Here is a 19,347-nt window from a genome sequence, read left to right as displayed (position 1 = left end):
GATACGTATAAGAAATAAGTAGTTATAAATAAGTCAATGTTTGAGAAAGAGATTAGCAGAAATGAGTACAGTTTGGATACACAAACAGCTTCTTCAGGCTCGGCCGTTGGAACTTGAGCTTGTCAGAGTCGTTGGAAGCGTCAACAGACCCCAAATGGAGGGAGGTTATTTTTCATTTCCAAGTTATTTCTCAGAGAAAGCTGATATTTGGAGAAATCCTGGGTGCTGCAGCCACCCGTAAACCTCGGGTACCTTACATTTTATCCAGTGGAAACTTTGAGGAGCTTTACGGTCATTTAAATAAAGTATTTCCACTTAAAATCAAGGTTTATCAAAGTTATATGCAAGAAGCAGCACTGCAGGAATTGCACCTGGTGGATTAGCTTAAAGTCATTTATTTCAGTTTAGACTGTTACTGGGAAATAAGAGTGATTTGATCCTGGTACCAGTGTGTTGGCTCTGCTGTGCCATCCACGCACTGACTTAGTTGTGAACCCGCCTGGTTGAACTGGTTCTTGTGAGTTATTTGTAGCATTGACAGAACTGGCAGCCCCTGTTACCTGGGGCATGCGGAGACCCACCAGCGCTGCCAGAAGTGCCCAAGGTGAGACGGGAACCCAGCGATTCGCTCAGGGTGATCAAAGAAATCATTGGCAGAATTCCCAGGGAAACGTGGGGCAGAAGGAACAATCTTGAACTCTTCAGGTATGGAAATAGCTGCTGTAAAAACCAGTGCCTCCCAAAATACACGGGGTTTTTAGTGGGAGCCGTTCCAGAAAGAGCTTTGCACAAACGTTACGCATCAGCTTTTGGAGTAAAATCATTGCGCTCCTGTTATTGTTGAAGTCAAGTTACCACATATTGTTGCAGGCTCTGCTGTTCTCAGGAGGCTTTTTTTAGTTGACATAAGAGTTTGCTTGAAGAATATTTACATTAAGAGGATACAGGGGGTTTTGGTACATTTATATGCATTTTTACTGCCTCGTTCTATAGTTGTATTTTGTTTAGGGGTTTTGACTCTCATTTCTCAAAGAGAAAATTAAATACTAGCAAACATTAAGATGGTCACATCCATCATTTTGCAATATGTAGTTAAGATTTGACTTACTTTCCAGTTACAAAACCTGTTTAGCAGTAGTTTCAAACTCCCCAGGGACAGGTAGAGATATGTTTGGCTTTTTTGGTGAGGTGAGTCTCGTGATCCAAATGCTCTTGTGATCTAAATTGCTTTATATCCGATCCGCTATCTGATCCGACCTGGCGGTTCCTGCGTCACCGACGCCTGGCACACCTTTTAATGCTTGTTTTCAGACACAGGAAAATAGCCATATTGTTTCCTCTACACCATTTCATCATGAAATGAAAGAGGAGTGTTCTTATCAGAATGGATTTTATGACTTCCTTTCAACTCCGTGGTCAGGATGTGTTTATGAGTATATTTATATAGTCTTAATTTATGCAGCGCCCATCGTTGTCCATTAGAGTGTAGAAGCAAAAAATGCTTAAAATCATACTGACGGTATGAGGCATCTGTTTGTTGTGTGTTTTAAGTGAGCTTTTCCAAGGAGTATGTGTTGAGTGAAGAGTAAATAACTCTTCTCATTCCCAGTGGTAATGTAAATTAATCTAAGGCAATTAAAAAAAAAAAAGGCGTTTTGCCTGCCCGCTTCAGGCAAGAAGTGTCTGCATAGAGAAATAAGGAAGCCTCTCTGTTTCATTTCATAGGAAAATGAGGGTTGCTTTTCCCTGGTGTGTTCCTGAGGAATGGAGGGTTGCGTTGGGCTTTGAAATCTGCTAGAGACAGCGCCTCCACTTCCCAGCCCTCACGGACTGGGTGTTAGAGCCAAAGTCATTGAAATGCTACAAAAGTTAAAATAATTATTTTAAATGACTTATTGAAAATAAAATAATTGGTTCATAAAACCAATAGATGGAGGTTCCTTTGGCCAAGAGAGTGGCGGAACAAAATGATACTAAGATACTATTGCCATGAGAACGTATAAAAAATAGCACTGGAAAAATACCATTATCAAAGATTCTACCATTTTCCCATCCATTTTGGTACCAAATGTCTTTTCTATCCAATGGTACGCATTACTAAGGGATTCTCAGGTAATCATGGCAGACAATGTATAAACCACTGCAATATAATCTAATCTATGCCCACTTTGTGCGTTTTATCTCCTGAGCCTGTTGTCCTCATGCCAGTCCTCGTGTGGTTGATTTTTTGACAAATCCCCTAATACAGCAAAATCACAAAGTTGTGCGGTTTAAATTACCCCACAAAGTGCAATTTTGTGCACAACTGTTGACATCATGTTGAATTTTCTCTGATCTAGTGAATTTTGTTGTCTTTCCACGGTCACCTCAGGCAGACGTAGATCCATGTCTCACTCTCTTATACACCATAAATTCATTTAATACACTTTTTTTTCCCCATATCTGTTGATTTACTTTATCAGTTTTGCATGAAAGCACCTTTTTAGTAGAAGAATAGGAGTCTGATAGATTCCTTTTAATTACTTCTTTCCAAGGGAAGGAAGTAATTTCGTTATAAATACTGTAATTGATGTATTGAGACAAAGCACCAACCGTTGTGGCCATTTGTCCTGGAAGAACTTATTACCGCTAGTAAGCGTGTTTTACTTTGATTATGGTATCATGTAAGGAACTACTCGGAATAACAAGGTGATGTCTCTCCTGTCATATTAATACATTTAGGAATTAAGCATTTGAAGAAGGACGACAATTCGATATGAATAAAAATGGGGAAAAATAGGAGAGAAAGCCAGTTTTTAAAGGATGGTTGTATAGCGTGCACTCTCTGGTTTTATTATTTCATACTTATTACATTGAGCCGGTCACTGTGGTTTGTGTGAAAAATATTAGTTATCAAGTACATAGTTTTATCTGAATACCCCCAGTCAAACATATTAGTACCTCTGAGGTGGTTTTTTTCTTATGTTATTCAAGATGTTTGGAGATCTGAGTGTCTTACATCATGTTTTTTCCAACAGATTTTTTGGCAAAACAGTATTTTGCTGTTTTCAGTTGTTCTAGGTCAGAGCGTGGCCAAGAATAGCCTAAATATGGCCAATAACTAGTTCTTAAGGTGTTTATGCATCTTAATTTTATATGTTCGAGTCCAGCCGTCCCGCGGCAGGTTGTGACACAGATGAGGTGGCCTTGGGAGCTGGACCCGGCCCAGGTCGTTCCCATACAGCAGCAAAGCCCAGGCAGATCACAGATAACATTCCAATCCGCTTTTCCTTTGTGTCCTGTATCCCGTGGGGTCACGGGAGTGTCATTGCCCACGGCAGGAGGAAGCCGTGAATATGCCAATAATGCGCCACAGGAGGAAAAAAGGAGGAAAAAGGAAATTTAAACCGGAGGGGCTGGACGACATGGAAAGTATTTCTAATAATTAGCTAACAAATGGAGCATTTCAATGACCGGTTTTCAGGTGTGGCGTGTTTGACAGAGTTGTTTTGATCGCATCAGCACCCTGCAGCGCTGCTGGTTGAATAGCACCACGGACACACGGTCGAGTTTGTCGTCACACTGCAGTTAATTTTGCTAAAAACACAGGGGTCATTTTTCCTATGCAATTAAAAGCTGGGTCCCACGTTAGCATAAAACTAATGTGTAAATGTTTTCTATATCAGAGTAAAACTAACTAGTGCCTTTTAGACTTTACCAGCCTCACGTTTGTGCTTTTGCTGGTGAAGGATCCAAGTTATAGAAGTCATTGATGGTTATTTCTTTGAGTCCAGCTCCTTGTGGGTATTTGTGCACTCTGCAAAACATTGTGATATTAATAAAATAGTTGCAATAAGTGATGTCTGTTCAGATGAAACCCTTGGAAAGAGCGGCTTGGCAAGGGCTGTGAGAAATGGGTGATGCAGATGTGTTTGAGAAGCCAGGGCTAATGGAGGAGGAATCTTCACCTGCCTGGATCGGTGGGATCCATGTTCAGATTGTCTTCCCACAGGTAGCACAGATGCACGACGCGACGCGTCGCAATCCCGTGTAAACCATACGTACCGTGAGGAAAAGTCATTTCCAGCGGAAAGTTAAGAAAACGCTGCTTTTCTCATTTTCTGCCTCCGTCGCCCCGTTGGCGGGTTGCTGGGTGTCCCGCGGTGACTGGGTTGCAGTAGCTGAACGCTACCTGTCTATTTAGTAGTTTAGACATTGTTCTGTTGCCCCGGTTACTACATCAGAAAAATTATTATGCGAAGCAGAAAAAAATGACTGCTTGAAATGTTTTGCTTTGGTTTAAACTTATTTTCATTAGACTTTAACTTCGTTAGATGCAGACAGATGAATCAAGTGACTTTCCCCGTCTATCGATCCCAAATTGCAATTGTATTGTGATGGTTTTAATGTCATCTCCCACTCTCAGCCCCTGCCTGCAGTGGAGCCGCCGTTTGAGGGCTAATTCATTTAATGTCAGCTCTTTGGCCAAACAATTCCCTCCAAACGCGGCTCCTCACAATGTACTGGATCTTTGTGCGATGCCAAATTGAGCAAGGACTCATTCTTGATCCCTTGGAAAAACATACGCTCAGAAAAACTGATAGATCAGCAACGCTTGAAAAGATAAATCTGTTGTATATGTGTCTCGCGTGCAACAGCATCATTCTTTTTTCGTATTCTCAGCACGCCACTGCATATGCATATTGTGTGTGTGTATATATATATATATGTATGTGTACGTATTTTTTTAAAAATTGAAGTTAATGCGAAACTGTAGGAATAGGCCTGCAAAGAATATTCCAGAGCGTAGTTACTTTTTTAAAAGTGATGAACTATATGTTAGAAAGAACAGATTTGTTCTGCATGTTACTTCTTACACCATGCTTAAAACCTTGAAGTAATAAAGCTGCTCCCTTATTGGCGTTCAAGCTAATTTTAGTGTAATTACTCATTAGCAGAGCTGTGCGCTGCGGAGCGTTGTGCTCGCGCGGCTGTGTACAAATCGGTTTGTAATGGCACTCAAGGCATTTTGAGGAAGAATGGGGGAAAAAAGGAAAGGAAATAACCTAGTCTTGTAAAGACATTCCACAGCTATTAACAGAAGCAAATTGCCACCAAGCTGCTATTTAATTGCAGCTTGCACTGGGCGAGTTTTCCAGCTTATTCATTGCTTACCGTACTTGTATGATTTACAGGTCCTTTGTGCTTCTGTTTGCTTCACAGTTTATTTTTCAGACGCCGCTAGTTTTCTGTTGTGTTTGACCGATCTACCCATAATGCTGTCAGAAGAAATGTCTCTGGGTTTGAGTCTCGCGCGAGGATAAAGCCGGGTTTTTGTTAATCTCGGCAATGTTGGCAGCTCTCCCAGACTCCTCGTCTTGACGCCTGCAGGTTCACCAAGCCCTGTGTGCAGATCACTTAAATAAAGGATGGATCTTTATTATAGAGGAAGACAAATAACAGGAGTGTATGGGATGTGATGAGATTAAGCAGATGAATTCTAAAAAACTATCAGGAAAATCATTTTCCTTAGAGCAATTTCAGCATTTTGCTTCAATTTAACTATTTAAAAAATCTTCGTATTACATTTTAACTAAACAGAATGATTTTTAAAGGTAGGTAAAATGCAGCTTTTGTGTGCAGAGCATGTAATTTGAAGCAGAACACCCGACAATATTACCAAGAGACAGAGGAGAAACCAAAGTATTAACGTAAGGAGACAGAAGATTGGTGGTTTGCAATTGAGTGTGAATAACTATGCCAGCTGTACAGGAGAATGGCAAGTCTGAGGCTCAGCGCTGGAGTTTTGTTCTTTGTAAGTTCATACAGCAGAAATGAATCTCCTGCAGTCTTCCCAGAGTTAAAACGAACAACCCAAATGGTGGTTATAAGGAATTTCTGTCCTGTTGTGCTGGATATGAAATGTCTTCACTTTCTTTTTAAAAAACGGAGACGCTTCACATGTGAAGTAGTTTAAATAAATGTGTGAAGCAATCAGTCAAAGAATTCACCAGAATGGTTCAGAAGATGCTGCCTCAGAAGGGATTTGGCTGGTGCAGCTGGCAAACACCAGTTTGTTTTTGTAACAGCTTCCCTGCAGATTATTCCTCAAACTGTTTCATGGATTGAAGTAATATTGTGAATATAATCAGTTAATAGAAGGGTAAGAAATTAAAGCTCTCTGCAAGGGAAAAATATTCAATTGAAGTGCAAAGCGAAGTGTAAAATTTGAACCGAAGCAGCAGTCAATCACACGGGCACTCTGGGAGAGATGCTGAAAACTCTGGGTACCGGGAGGTTTGTGCAGGGCCCTGTACCTCGTTCCTCGGTGGCAATGTGATGAGTAAAGGCACAGTGAGTAACTCTCCAGTCCACGGCCTCAAATTTAAATGTGGGAGAAGCCTGGCTGGTGCAACCGGGATTTCATTGGCGCTCATCAAAGAGTTGGGTAGTTGGGAAGATCCCAACGCATGTGTTGGTGCTGAACTCCAAGGTTCCCACTTCTTGAATATCCCAGATACCCTCCCCACTTTCCTGGGGATCTTGAATTCCACCACCTGAGGGTCGTTTCAGCTGAGGATGCCACTGACTATCACATCTCTGATCAAATTTTCCTCACAAATAACGGACGTAGGAGGGCATCATCCAGCCCTGATGTCCAAACATTGACAGCACACTTGGGTCTTCACCAAGAGGAGAAATGGTGATGCTGGAGGTTGGAGGAAGGGTATAGCAGTAACTCTAAGTGCTGGTAACTTCAGTTTTAACCTTTCCTGCTCCGAGACGCTGCTGTTGCTCCTCAGTATATTGTACCGTCGAACAAGGGGTGAGGCCGTGTCATGAAATATCCTGTAGTGAGTGGTCCGGAACAACAAGGCCCTGTCCGAGTCCAGCAAAAGAACTAAAACGTGGTGCTTTTCTGGAAAAAAAATAATTACGGCAGCATAAAAATAGTTTAGGTTTTGCAATGAATGTGAAATTAATAGTGGTGTCTATTCATTGGGAGGGGGGCGCTGGAGAATTCATAATTGTGATCTGTGGCTGTCACACTGTGGAAAGGATAATTAAGAAGATAATAAATTATTGAGTATTTGTATTTCTGGGACCTGTGTTTTCAAGGCCTCCCTGTGATACGATACATTGTTTGGCAAGGTTTGTTTAGAATTGAAGATGAAGTTGTTGATGATGGACGTTCTTGGTGTGTCACCTGAGGGTTTGGTTGCTCAGGTCACACCCTCTGGTTTACTCAGATGTTGTGTGTCTGATTTCCTCCTTGTCTGTTGAGACACAGGTCCATGTATTTTGGTGGTATGTTGGGTAGAAATACTGAAGCTGTACTATTCCTCAGCTCTTTCTGGGGACAATATGAACCATTTTAGTTAGTTTCCATAATTAATAAGTGAATGAAGGTATTTGGCTGCATACGTTCCTGGGTGGAAAATGTCATTGGGTGGCCTAAGCTGGGTAAAAAGTTAACCCAGAAAAAATCAGGGTATCCTGAGCTTTAGGTTTTTGTTACTAATTGTGCTTCCTGTAATACTCTGTGGTAATTGGGGTCCAGCTGCTCAGAATATTACTGTTAGATTTACTGGACGGATTGCTTTAATGGGATTTCTAGAGCAGCTATTTGTACCTTACAGCTTGGGCGTCTAACTTGCCAACCTTTCAATGCAATAATCCCAGAGATATCCTGGCTTTAACATAGCTATACATGAAGACGTACACGACTTAGCACAAAAAGTTTGTTAAGTCTCCGTATAATACGAAGCAAGACTTGTTTCTGCGTGTTAGTATCTTTCTTAAATTATGTGATATGTTATGAGAGGGAGGAAAAGCCTTGATGGAAAGAAAACAGGGACATTAGTGAAAGTTAGGAAAACGTTTCTATTTGTACTGCCATACCAAGTTGGTCAGCACATCTTAGCAGTGGCATTAATAGAACCCGGCCAGCTCCGAATGTGAACTGACCGCAGTCTTTGATTGGATGAGTTATGAACGTTGTGTGCTGTCATTTTTTATGATTGAGAATATTATAAAATCAACTCTGCATGGTAACGAAATATAGTAGAAAATGAGCTCTGGATGTATTCTTTAATAAATAGTACCAGTTGGGTTTTTTATTGGTAACGGTTGGGTGTTACACCTGGTTTACAAAGCACTGAAAGTGCAGTTTGCTGCTGGTCAAATGTTGTGCTCAGTTTTCACCCTTCCCGTCCCTTGCCACTTCCATTACAATGGAGATTTGGTCTGCTTGCTCCACAGTGACGTGTCCTTTAAAATTTCCCATTAGTTCCCAGTAGTTACCTTTGCCTGCATGTCGGCCTTCAGTTTAATGGCCTTTTTTGTGTGTGTTCATTTCTTTTGTTTCCCATCGTGGTTTTGTTTATTCCTTTTTTTTTTCTTTTTGTTTTGTTTTTTCTTTAACCGTGGTGATGTTTGCCCTTCATATTCCCCAATGTTTGCACATGACAAGATGTTGCCATCCCAACATTACCTCCCACTTCACTGACCAGTGCCACTAATGACCATCTAGCACCAGCCGCGACGGGACCGCTGCCCTCGGCCCCGCGGGACGTCGTGGCCACCCTGGTCTCCACTCGCTTCATCAGGCTGACGTGGCGGACGCCCGTGTCGGACCCCCAAGGAGACAACCTCACCTATTCCATCTTCTACACCAAGGAAGGGATCAACAGGTAAAGATCTCGGCGTGGAAAACGGGTTGCGCTCTGCGGGGACGCTCCACATTCACTTTGCGAGCTCACGCCGGGGTTTGGTTGAACGCAAACATGTTTGTTTGACTGCAAACAGTCGCTACCCGCTTCTAGCAAATTGCTTGGAAACTACAAGCAAGCAGAGGCTGTAACACCCCTTCAGGAACACCAGCACTGCTGTAAATCTGTAAATGCCATCACCATGGGCACAGAAACATCCTCCAGATAACCTGTTGGGCTGATGAGGGACAGAAGTCGCTTTGTGCTTTCAAACCCTCTAAATACAGTCTGATTCTGAGGAGAACCATGTAGCAGGTGTTGGTTAAACGTTGATCCTCTCCCAGTAATCCCTGTAAATGGAAATTTCATGGTTGTGAAGCATTCGTGAGTTTTTGACATATTATCCCAATGGTTCAGTTCAAACCACCCCTTTTTCTTACTGATGGCATCTGCTGCTCAGACTTAGAGTAGTGGTCAGTTTGAAGGAGTTGGAGCTAATAATTATTTTGAGCAATGCTTAATTAATGGCAAATTAGCTTGCTTATCAGATTTATTACTCAAGAGAAAATGATCTGTCTACTTGCTAGAGCGTGAGACTCAGTTCAGAAAGTCATTTGAAAAGAATCTAAAACTACTCGTGATGAATTGCCACTGTCTTAATTCAGTGGAAAGACATCTCATCCAGGTTCGTGATGACTAATTGAGGCAATTAGTAAAATGTTCTTTGCTGCACAAGTGTTGTTTTTCTATTTCCTTACTTTAGTAATATCCGTTTTTATTTTGAGATGGGAGAAAAAGGTGGGATCTTGGTCCTTGCCTCTCCCCTTCACATCCCTGCTTGTAACCAGCCCAGCCTGCTGGGTGCTTAGAAAATAATTTGCTGGAAATTGGCTTCATCCCCCCCCTGTACTGCTTTTGAGGAGAAAAAATGCATCCCCTTCCACTACATACATGATTATACAAATCTAGAAAATATTCCTTTGGGGCCAAAAGCGTGTGCGGAACACGGGGTAAGAGGTGTCTCGTAATTGGTGGTGAGTAAATTAGGAAATTACAGAGTAATGTGCAGAAAGTGCTGTTTGCAGTTCTTGCACCGCAGTGTGCGGAAGGATTACCCAGCAAAGCACTTAAGCTGGTGCTGATGGGTGAGCAGGTGGTTCCATTGACCTCAGTGAAGTCTTTGTTTGCTTGAGTGTCCTTCTGGATCAGGGTTCAGAGTGGGCTCCGAAAGCCTTTTATTAGCACATATTCACCATTTCCTCAACTTCACCACTCCATCGTGTTTTTAATGGGTTTTATTATGCTTTCATAAAGGTGGTCGGAATCACACATTTCATGGATTTATATGAGAATACTGTGAAATCCTGCCGCTGAACCTGGGTTTAGAGAGGGAGAATGATGCCATTTTTAAAAAAGGAAAAGAAAAAAAGTAGTTCTCATTACCATTGATGTTATGTGGTACTTTTTGCCCAGTTGGTTGGGCCTTGTGGAAATGTTGGTTAATTATTGAATAAAAGAGTAGATGAGTGTGTGACAGACAACCAAACAGACAGAAATGAGAAAAGCTCCAAGTCGAGCTCAGGTGTGCAACCCTCCTTTTTTTCTCAGCGTTATAAAACTGCTTAAATGATCGCTTTGCAGTCCTTGAATTATACACGATCACGGATCTTCACTGTGGCTTTAAATGCGTATGTTCCTTCTCTTCGTACTGTTATATTTTTGCCTACATGTGCCATTTTCATTGCACATGTTACTGGTTCCTTTAGTAACCTCTGTTGTCTCTTCCTGGCTTGTATTTCAGCAGTGATCAAACTCGCTATTTGATTTATTGACCATTTAAATTGGGCTTGTGAAAAATGAAAAAATAGGTGTAACATGGACCGGCTTAGCGAGATATTCTGACACCTCTAAGTGATATTTCACCTTTTAAATTCAGCATCTTGCAGAAAAACATTGGCCCCTAAACTGAATGTTACAGAAAGCAGCAGGAAACAAGGAATTACAGGAAAAATGGAAATGTTGCTGAAGCTGTAGTGGTTTTTTACCGCTTCTGGAATGGTTAAATGGTTCTGATAACGTCAGAGAGAGGCTTTTATTGAGGGAATTCCATCCCAATGAAGCGGCTGTCTGATGGATTCGTCGTCACACCTTGGGTAATCCCATCAGATACAAACATAGGTTGTCCCATGACATGGCAATTCCACCCTTGCATCAGGTAATTCCAGATTGAAGTTCCCCTGAAAAAGGGGTGAAAATCCCAGCGTGTTGCGAGGGGCAAAGGGAGGTTGAGCTCGGTGCCGCTCCAGACAAGCGCGCAGGCGGAAAATCTCCAGACTTTCAGGATTTCGACAAAAATGAAAGAGAATAACACAATGCTGGTAAATCCCACGTGAGAGGTGTTCAGCTCACGGTTCAGCGTAGGGTGTTTAAATTGCAGAAAATGGAGTTTAATTGTGTGTAATCAGCGCCCAGCTCTACAGCTGACAGGGCCGGCACACCAATATTCGCTTTTTAATCCTTCCCTCCAGCTTGTTTTTTGTTCTAAGTGTAACTTAAAACTCTGCATTGCCAGTTCAACATTTCTGGGTTTGAACTTCTTCCCTGAGGTCCTCCATAGCTGTTTTAAACCTCAAGTTTAGTTAAGAAAGCTCTTTAATTGGGGATTAAAGTGGAATGAGTGCGAATGGTCGTGATGTTCTGTGATGTAGGGCAATGCAGTTACTCATGTGGACCAGCTGTTTTTAACCTGTTGTAGCTACCTGAACACATCAGAGCTCGCAGAAGTTGCTCAAGGCTCCCTAAGCAAGGGCATAAATGAGAGATTCATGTAGCACTTAATGAGATGAATCTCTCCATATTTTTAACAGAGGGAAGGCGCAGTTCCCAGTTATTACAGAAAATTGCAGTACTTTGACGCATCTATTTATTTTTTGATAAATGCTATCCTTCCATTAAAATAATTTTATTTTTCTTGTCGTTTTAAATAATAACCTTGAATTGGTGATTTTTTTCCTAGATCAAATCAGAGAGTGCATTTACACTTGAAGCAGAGACTGCAATATATTTTACATGTCAATGGGAGACGATGTTATTCCACAGCTCTGAATCAGCTGGCACTTATCCTGGCTTTTCAAACGCCATCGTTGTATCTCAGACACGTCTCAGAGGAAACTACCCATTTGAAACTGGGTTTTCCAGCAAACATTTTGCGCTAGAAATAACTGGAAAAGTCAGTGAGGGAAAATATTTCTCGTTTTCCCTGCCCTGCAGTTTCATTCTGTGCAGTTATGCAAGATCAGCAATACTAGTTGATTTTAAAAGAAATCAATTAAAATGGGGATTTTGACATCATATTTCCATGATACAAACCACAGCGTAATGGCTAGATGGTACAAAAGGGGAGACCGGGCTCATTTTGCCTGGGCTTCTGTATTAGAAATGGTTTAATAGCCGCTGATGGTCAGGATGGGAAACGTCTGCCCTCTGCTGTGGAGCTGAGCAGACAAAAGGCAAAGAATTGTATCCAAAGCAGTTGATTTCCTCAGTGGGGAAGTTCCAGATTTCATTTGTAAGACCCTTTGCCTTTGTATTTTCAGGGCGAGCAGCTCGTTTTCCAGCAAGGCCGCTGTGTAGATGGCGTTACCCCAACGTAGCTCTGAGAGCTCACGTGCCAAGAGCAACGTCTTGGAAACCAAACCTGTCGTTACTTGATGATTAATCCTTCAGTCTTCCTCTCAAGACAAGAGCCGCTGGGGTTTCCTGCCCCGCGTAGGGTGCGATGGGAGGTCCGCACCCCTGCAGTCCCTGCGGTGCCCGGGGGTGCGCCAGGCAGAGCCCCCAGGGCCTTTTTAAAACGTCGAAATATTAGGGAGGAACTCAGTAAAGTCTGGGGCAAAAAGAATCCATGAAAATGGTTGCTTTGAGGAATAGGCAAAAAGCAGCCCCACGGGATGAACAGAAATGCCTTAGATCTCGCCAGACTCTGTGTACGTTGCTTAAATATTTCTTTTCGGGCTTCAGAGCAGTAGGATAAGCTGTCAGGATGAATTATCGCACGCTGTTAGGAGAATAACAAAGAAACTACTTAGAATTTTGTGATGTCGAGCGTAATTTATTTTTTTACTTCGGTGCGTGGCTGTTTTTCAAAGAGAAGTTACAAATTTAGAAACTGTTTGTCACCAGCAATTTTGGCATGTCACTGTTACATGGCGTAGTCAGCGCCGTATAAATAACCACACCGTTAAATACGTTAAAACAGGATACATCTTAGTAGTATCTACCACTTTATAAACCGCTCTTACTAAGCCATATTTCTGTGCCCAAACCTTCTGTTTCCGAAAGGGAACGCGTTGAAAATACAAGTCGTCCTGGAGAGACACAAGTGACCATCCAGAACCTGATGCCAGAGACGGTTTACGTGTTCCGCGTTGTGGCCCAGAACAGGCACGGCCCCGGCGAGAGCTCCGCGCCGCTCAAGGTGGCAACGCAGCCCGAGGGTGAGCCCACCATCGCTTCCGTTTCCTGACTTTAACATTGAGTTTTTATTGTTGTTTTCCCCATTTGTGACCTTTCCCAGAACAAGGTGATAATCTTCCAAGTTGCTCTTGCAAGCCGTAGTGTCAGATTTATTTTCCACGTTACCGTATTGATATGCTTCTGTGAGTTATTCCCTTAAGAAGAACTGAGATGATGTTCCTTGTTAAATTCTCTGCATTTGTTTTAAAAGGAATAATTCTAAAGTATTAACTGGAAGAGGTTAAAAAGGAAAAAGGAAACTTGAAGAAAATGCAGAATGTGTGATTTGTTAAGATCATTCAGGACAAAATGAATCTGAGCAGGATCTCCTTTGGAAGCTTGGTCCTGCCTTTACACCCCCACTAATGAATCCAGCCAAATGGTGATGTGTGGAAAAACAACCATCTTTTAAGTGGAGTTGGCTAATAGTGAAGTTGTTACTAAAACAATGATGTTCTAGCAGCGTGTCATGCTTCCATTTCAGTTCAGCTCCCCGGTCCGGCCCCCAACATCCGCGCGTACGCGGGATCCCCCACCTCGGTCACTGTCAGCTGGGAGACGCCGCTGTCCGGGAACGGGGAGATCCAGAACTACAAGCTCTACTACATGGAGAAGGGACAGGACACGGAACAGGTACGGAACCTCCTCTTCCTGCGTGAGAAGCGACGCCAGGGGCAGCCAGTTTTCTTTCATTATGTGTTTACCTTCTATTTCCAGAAACACCTTGTGAAGTGCTCATTTTTTCTGATAGACTGAGTCGTTTAGCCTGAAATACAGAAATACTGAAAATCAAAAATCCATCATGAAATGTATAGGTCTTGGAATTAAAGCAATACTTTATGTGGTGGCTTATTTAGTTATTTGTCAGCATCAAGAAACATTTGGGTGTGTTCATTGGATCACTCAAATAATGGCTGTATCATCCTTTAACGGCTCTGGTTTGGGTAGCATCACAGTGCTTGCACAGGTTTTATACACTGGCCAGTTTTAGTTTAGTAAAGCAGGCGAATTACTGATTTCAGCATCATCCTCAATCTGAACTGCTCTTGCTTCTTGAGTTCTTTGATTGATATTTTGATAGTGGTAAGTGTGTAATCGATTAGATGTTCTTATGGTCCTACTGGAAGGATGCAATATGGTCCGTGCAAGTATAGGTTGGTGCTTAAGAATAATCATGACTTTGAAAGGATAAATCCCAGCCGTTAATCCTATCCGATGGCATATGAATATGACTCCAGCTTTAAAAAAAGCTAAGGGAAGAATATTTCTGTTAGCATTTACAATACTTGTTGACAGCAGTTTTTAAACAGGAATGTTGTATTCCTCAGATAAAATTACCTTTCCTACTTCTGCCTCCCACTATTTTAAGCTCACTTAAGTCTGACCTTGACTTGCACGTGCGTTTGTTTGTGCGCAGGATGTTGATGTGAGCGGACTCTCCTACACCATCAACGGGTTAAAGAAGTTCACGGAATATAGTTTCCGAGTGGTCGCTTACAATAAGCATGGACCCGGAGTCTCAACTCAAGATGTTGTTGTACGAACGCTGTCGGATGGTAAGCTGCTTTAGTCCAATTTGTTGGGGTTTTTTTTGCAAGAATTATGCAGTAATTTCCTTTAAGCGAATTTTTAACCAGAAAAAAGACTTCTATGGGTTTTGTGTGCCCTGTTTTATTAATAATGTCGCTGTTGTGTATGGCCACGTGTGCTGAAAGTTCCCCCGGGGCTTTCCAGATGAGGGGAAGGAAAATTACTGTACCTGATTCTGATTAGGAAACAACGGTGTCCTTCATTTCGCCATCAGTCGTTTATTTCATGGGTTATTGAGTCTACAAACCATTAAGAGTGGACAGAAACACAATTATATTGAAGGCAACAACTAGAAATTATTTTTTAGATTCTATAATATTTTTACGTATGAGCAGACTTGGAGTGTTTTTATTTTAATTGTGGTCATATGGTCATCTCTGGACTCCAGCACACATACTATTAAATCAATTGCATATAACAATGAAATCACGATGTGGTAACTATAAGGCAAATAAAGAGGCGATGTGAGCAAATGTAGATGTATGAACAACTGTAGAATGATCAGAATTAATGTTAATGTTTATTTTTTCTTGGGAAGTTAGTTTATATATAAGAACAGTCAGACCAGAGCCTGGAATCCTCTCTCCAGCAGCGTCCACAAGCAGCACAGAGGAGCATTGTCCCAGATTCTGTGTTCAGAAGTTTGTTCCTCTGGCACTTGACTGTGTCGTGGCTTCTCTGTATTTGCTAATGCAGTTTCTCACCCACGAAACCCTGTCAGCATCATCTTTAACCCATGTCAGCTTTTCTCATCCACGACATCAAGTGGACAAAGGTTCTGCACATCAATTTTCTGTGAAAAATCACCTGGTGGTGTCTGCTCAGAACCTGCCGTAGGTTGGTGTCATTTCTTCCCCACCGCTGTACTGTGAATACTCAGTGGACACTGAGTGTGCACCAGCCCTCTGCCCTACTCCTCATTTGGTAGATTTTTGTTGCACTTTGCTGTATTCTTCCTCTTTCATCCCTTTTCCAGACTCGGAAGTCACAGAAATACTTGGCCGTTCCTGTTTCAACCTCCAGTGCCCTTTTCTGAACTTTGTTCTTGGTTTCTTTTCTCCTGCATGCAGGTAGAGGGGACCAAAATTGCATCCAAGATGCAAGTGTGTGATTAGTAGCATCTGACCAACTTTTTTGGCTCATTCTGGGCACAGAGGCAACATTTTTGGGGTGGAACTTGTGAGCTCAGAGCCATCATTTTGCATATAGAGACAGGATCATTTTTCCCATGCGTGTAACTTTATCTCCCGTGAATTTCTCTGTCACTTGAATATCCAGGCGCAAAATATCCCAAGGTGTTTCTGCAGCTCTGCAGATCTCATCTGTACTGACATTTGTCACCTTGTTCACCTCCCACCACCTTCCTTTCCATCTTCTCTTTCCTCTCTCTTAACCACTTCTTTTCTCAGGCGAGGGCTTCCCCTTATCACTTCATTTCTTCAGAGCTCTCCGGCAGTTTACAACGCAGGATTTGCCTTTAAAAAGTGAAAAATACGTATTGTTCCTCCACATATCTACGGGTTTCATGCTTTATTATAGTCTATTTGCCTAATACCGGCTTCCGACTGACTTCTGGACTTCAAACAGAACATTTTTCAATACTGGCATTGAATTTCCCATCTCCTTGCACAGAAATAACCTGTGGGAGGGTCCAGCCCGCTCTGAGTCATGCAGCTGGTTCTGTTCCCAAGTTGCTGGAGAAACCCTGGCTGAGTAACATCTAACCCTGTTCGTTGTGTCTGGCGCTTCCATCAGCCTTTCTATTGGCATTTCAGTTTGAGAGGTCCTGTAAGTTCCTTGTGAAGGGTGTCATGGAAACCTCTGTTATCACTTCCACTCAGTATAAAGGCAAAGAGGTTGGTTGTATGGCCTCATTTCTCTACAATTTCTCTGAAGAGCTTCCAGCTCCTGATTTGTTTTAAGAAGAATTTATGATTAGTTGTAATGTCATTTTCAAGCTTTCATTAAATTCATTTTGGCCCAACTTTTGTCATTTAACCCAGGGAATTTTATTGTCTACAGCTTTCTGTCATCTTTCTTCTAACCGGTTTAAAACCTTTAAACACGCTCTTCTCCCCTTCAGTCTCTCAGATCTTTCTGGATGAGAGATGCACATTTTCTTCTCGTGTTTTGCTGTTGTGGGGCCTGTAACCCAGTTCCATGTTCCCTACAGGGTTTTCGTTCTAAGCTTCTTTTAGCTTCTATTTAACAAGCTGCTGCATTTTTATGGAGGTGCTCGCTCCTAATCTGAGCATGTTACAGTGGTTTGTTTAGGATTAGCTCCTCAGGTGTTAAAGCTTGAACCAAGGTTTATGCGATGCTCATAGGGATTTCTTCTGATTGTTTTGCCCTTTCCAAGCTTGCAATATATGCATTAATTATAAATCATTCCCCGTGAAACCTGTGAGTTATTTTTAGGTTGTTCTGAAGGTACACACACAACAAACAGCACAAAAGTAGTAAAGACCCAGCAAAGAGTGGAGGGTGAAAGGCAGAAACTGTGTTTGCGATGCTCTTCAGTAACACAGGGATGTGTTGACTGTGAGGTTTTTGTGTCACGGAAAGAGACGCTAATCAAACCCACGGCTCAGGTTTTACATCTGGGTTCCCAGAATCCAACGTGTAAAGTAAAGATTTGATTTTGAAAAGAATTGAATGTGATCTTTTTTTCTTAAGAGTTCATGGGAAATATGTTTAAATAGAGGGTGTGTTTAATTCAGATACCTGTGATAAGTAAAGAGCTGAATTAAAAGTGAGTTTGTTCTTTGTGTTGAAAATCCGTAAACCTCTTCAGCTCATACTGTATGGCATGAAGTACCTCTGGTAGCATCTTGCACTTACTTTCCAGAGTGTCTCCCACCAGAATGGTTTGTGCTTTCATAGTGAATGGGAGTAGAGAGTGGTTTTGTGTGGAAGTACAGTGTTTTGTACAGTGTATGGGAATTCTGGAGTTGTAATTCCTTTAATATTTCTAGTCCCCAGCGCTCCGCCGCAGAACCTGACGCTGGAGGTGCGGAATTCCAAGGTAAGAATTCCTCCTTGGTAGCAGGAACAGAAGAGGTTGGTGGATCTCAGAACAACCACAATCCAGGGCTGCTTTGGGTTTCTTTTCCACCATGCTGCTTTTCAGCTCTTTGTGCATGAGTGTCCCGCCAGGACGGTGTCTGCCACGGGGTTTGGAGCATTGGAAGCTCCAGCGCCGTTGTGGATCATGTGTCACAACGCAGTGAAGACAGTGACGATGTACCAGAGCATGGAGGCTCTGTGAAAGGGGTTTCAATTATGAAAGGGGTTTAATCAGGCTCAGCAGCCTGAAGCACCAGAGCTTGAATGTGTTCCTGGTGATTAATTACTGTTTATGGTGTGTGTGCATACACACCTGTATTTATAGTGTCCTGGGCACGTTAAAGGAGAAAATTATATACTTAGTCATTATGACTTTAGTGATTATGATGGGAGATTTTTGAAAAAGCCTTTTCTAAACTCTTTTCCAAATACCTTTTTCTGCTGCCAGTATGATTAAAAAGGAATAACTTCCTGCACATAAGCTACAGTTCAGGTCATTTGTACCTTGTAGAGGCAACACCAGTTTGTATAGATAGGTCCTCAAATAAACTGTATCTTAAGGTAACCTGAAGAAAATGAAAGGGAAACCCAAGGGGCCATTTGTGACATGGGAATCTGAAGGTCTTATAGGATTGAAGAGCTTTGATGTGCCCTTCTGTAGGCACAGGTATGACCTGGGCTGCTGCTCAGGCACAGCAATTGTGCTTTGTACAGACAGCCTATGTTTTCCTCTATGAAAATGCACGGGTTTGTCTCGCATTCCATGAAGTAGCAGCCCTGGAGCAGTTGGTAACACGCTCTCCCTCCGCAGAGCATCATGCTGCACTGGCAGCCACCCCCCGCGGGGACGCACAGCGGGCACATCACCGGCTACAAGATCCGCTACCGAAAGGTGTCCCGCAAGAGCGACGTCACCGAGAGCATCGGGGGCACCCAGCTCTTCCAGCTCATCGAAGGTGAGCTGGGATTTGCACACATTTGTTAGCAAAAACGGGGCTTAGATGCTTTTATGGGGCTGAGGCTCAGAGACGTGGGTTCTTGCCTTGGGAGAAAAAATGAAAACACTTAAAATCAGTGATTGTAGGTTACGACGTGTAGCGTGGGCTGGCTAGTGGTAACCGAACTCTCACGACCTGTTTTCTAGCCCTGATTTTGTCATTGATCTGCTGTAAGGGGACTGGACAAGACCTTTCAAAACCTTTATAAAGTGCGTAGGGGTTGCAGGGAGATGGGCACACACAGTGAGCTCAGGATTGAGCTGGAAGTCCAGAGGAGGATTAGGAGAACTGCAGCCTGGCTGCTGTTGGGCAGAGTCGCCGCTTTGCATGTAGGATATAATGTATAGAATCATACAATGTAGGTGTGCTCTGTTTGTCAGTGCTCACCGACAAGCCCAACTCAGAGTCCTGTGAACTTCTAACCTCCAGCATCTGCACAAACAAATCATCCCATTTAGTTCCACTAACACCAACCTTTCTTCTTCTTT

The 19,347-nt window shown here is 42.5% G+C and overlaps 1 protein-coding gene across 1 annotated transcript in view; it reads left to right on the top strand.

Annotated features, from left to right (window-relative positions):
- NEO1 (neogenin 1) overlaps positions 1-19,347 on the top strand; it is a gene marked incomplete at its 5' end in the record, with an annotated part of 156,458 nt that overhangs the window by 112,344 nt on the left and 24,767 nt on the right. The window contains 6 exons of the mRNA XM_080351601.1: positions 8,453-8,672; positions 13,032-13,186; positions 13,690-13,838; positions 14,623-14,761; positions 17,771-17,820; positions 18,673-18,817. Of these exons, the coding sequence (XP_080207727.1) occupies positions 8,453-8,672; positions 13,032-13,186; positions 13,690-13,838; positions 14,623-14,761; positions 17,771-17,820; positions 18,673-18,817 (858 nt within the window). The remainder of the gene's footprint in view (positions 1-8,452; positions 8,673-13,031; positions 13,187-13,689; positions 13,839-14,622; positions 14,762-17,770; positions 17,821-18,672; positions 18,818-19,347) is intronic.

Source organism: Nesoenas mayeri, assembly GCF_963082525.1.
Source record: "Nesoenas mayeri genome assembly, chromosome: 11".
Classification (NCBI taxonomy): Eukaryota; Metazoa; Chordata; class Aves; order Columbiformes; family Columbidae; genus Nesoenas; species Nesoenas mayeri.
Note: the sequence above shows the minus strand (reverse complement) of the source record. Positions and strands in the feature narration are given on the sequence as shown.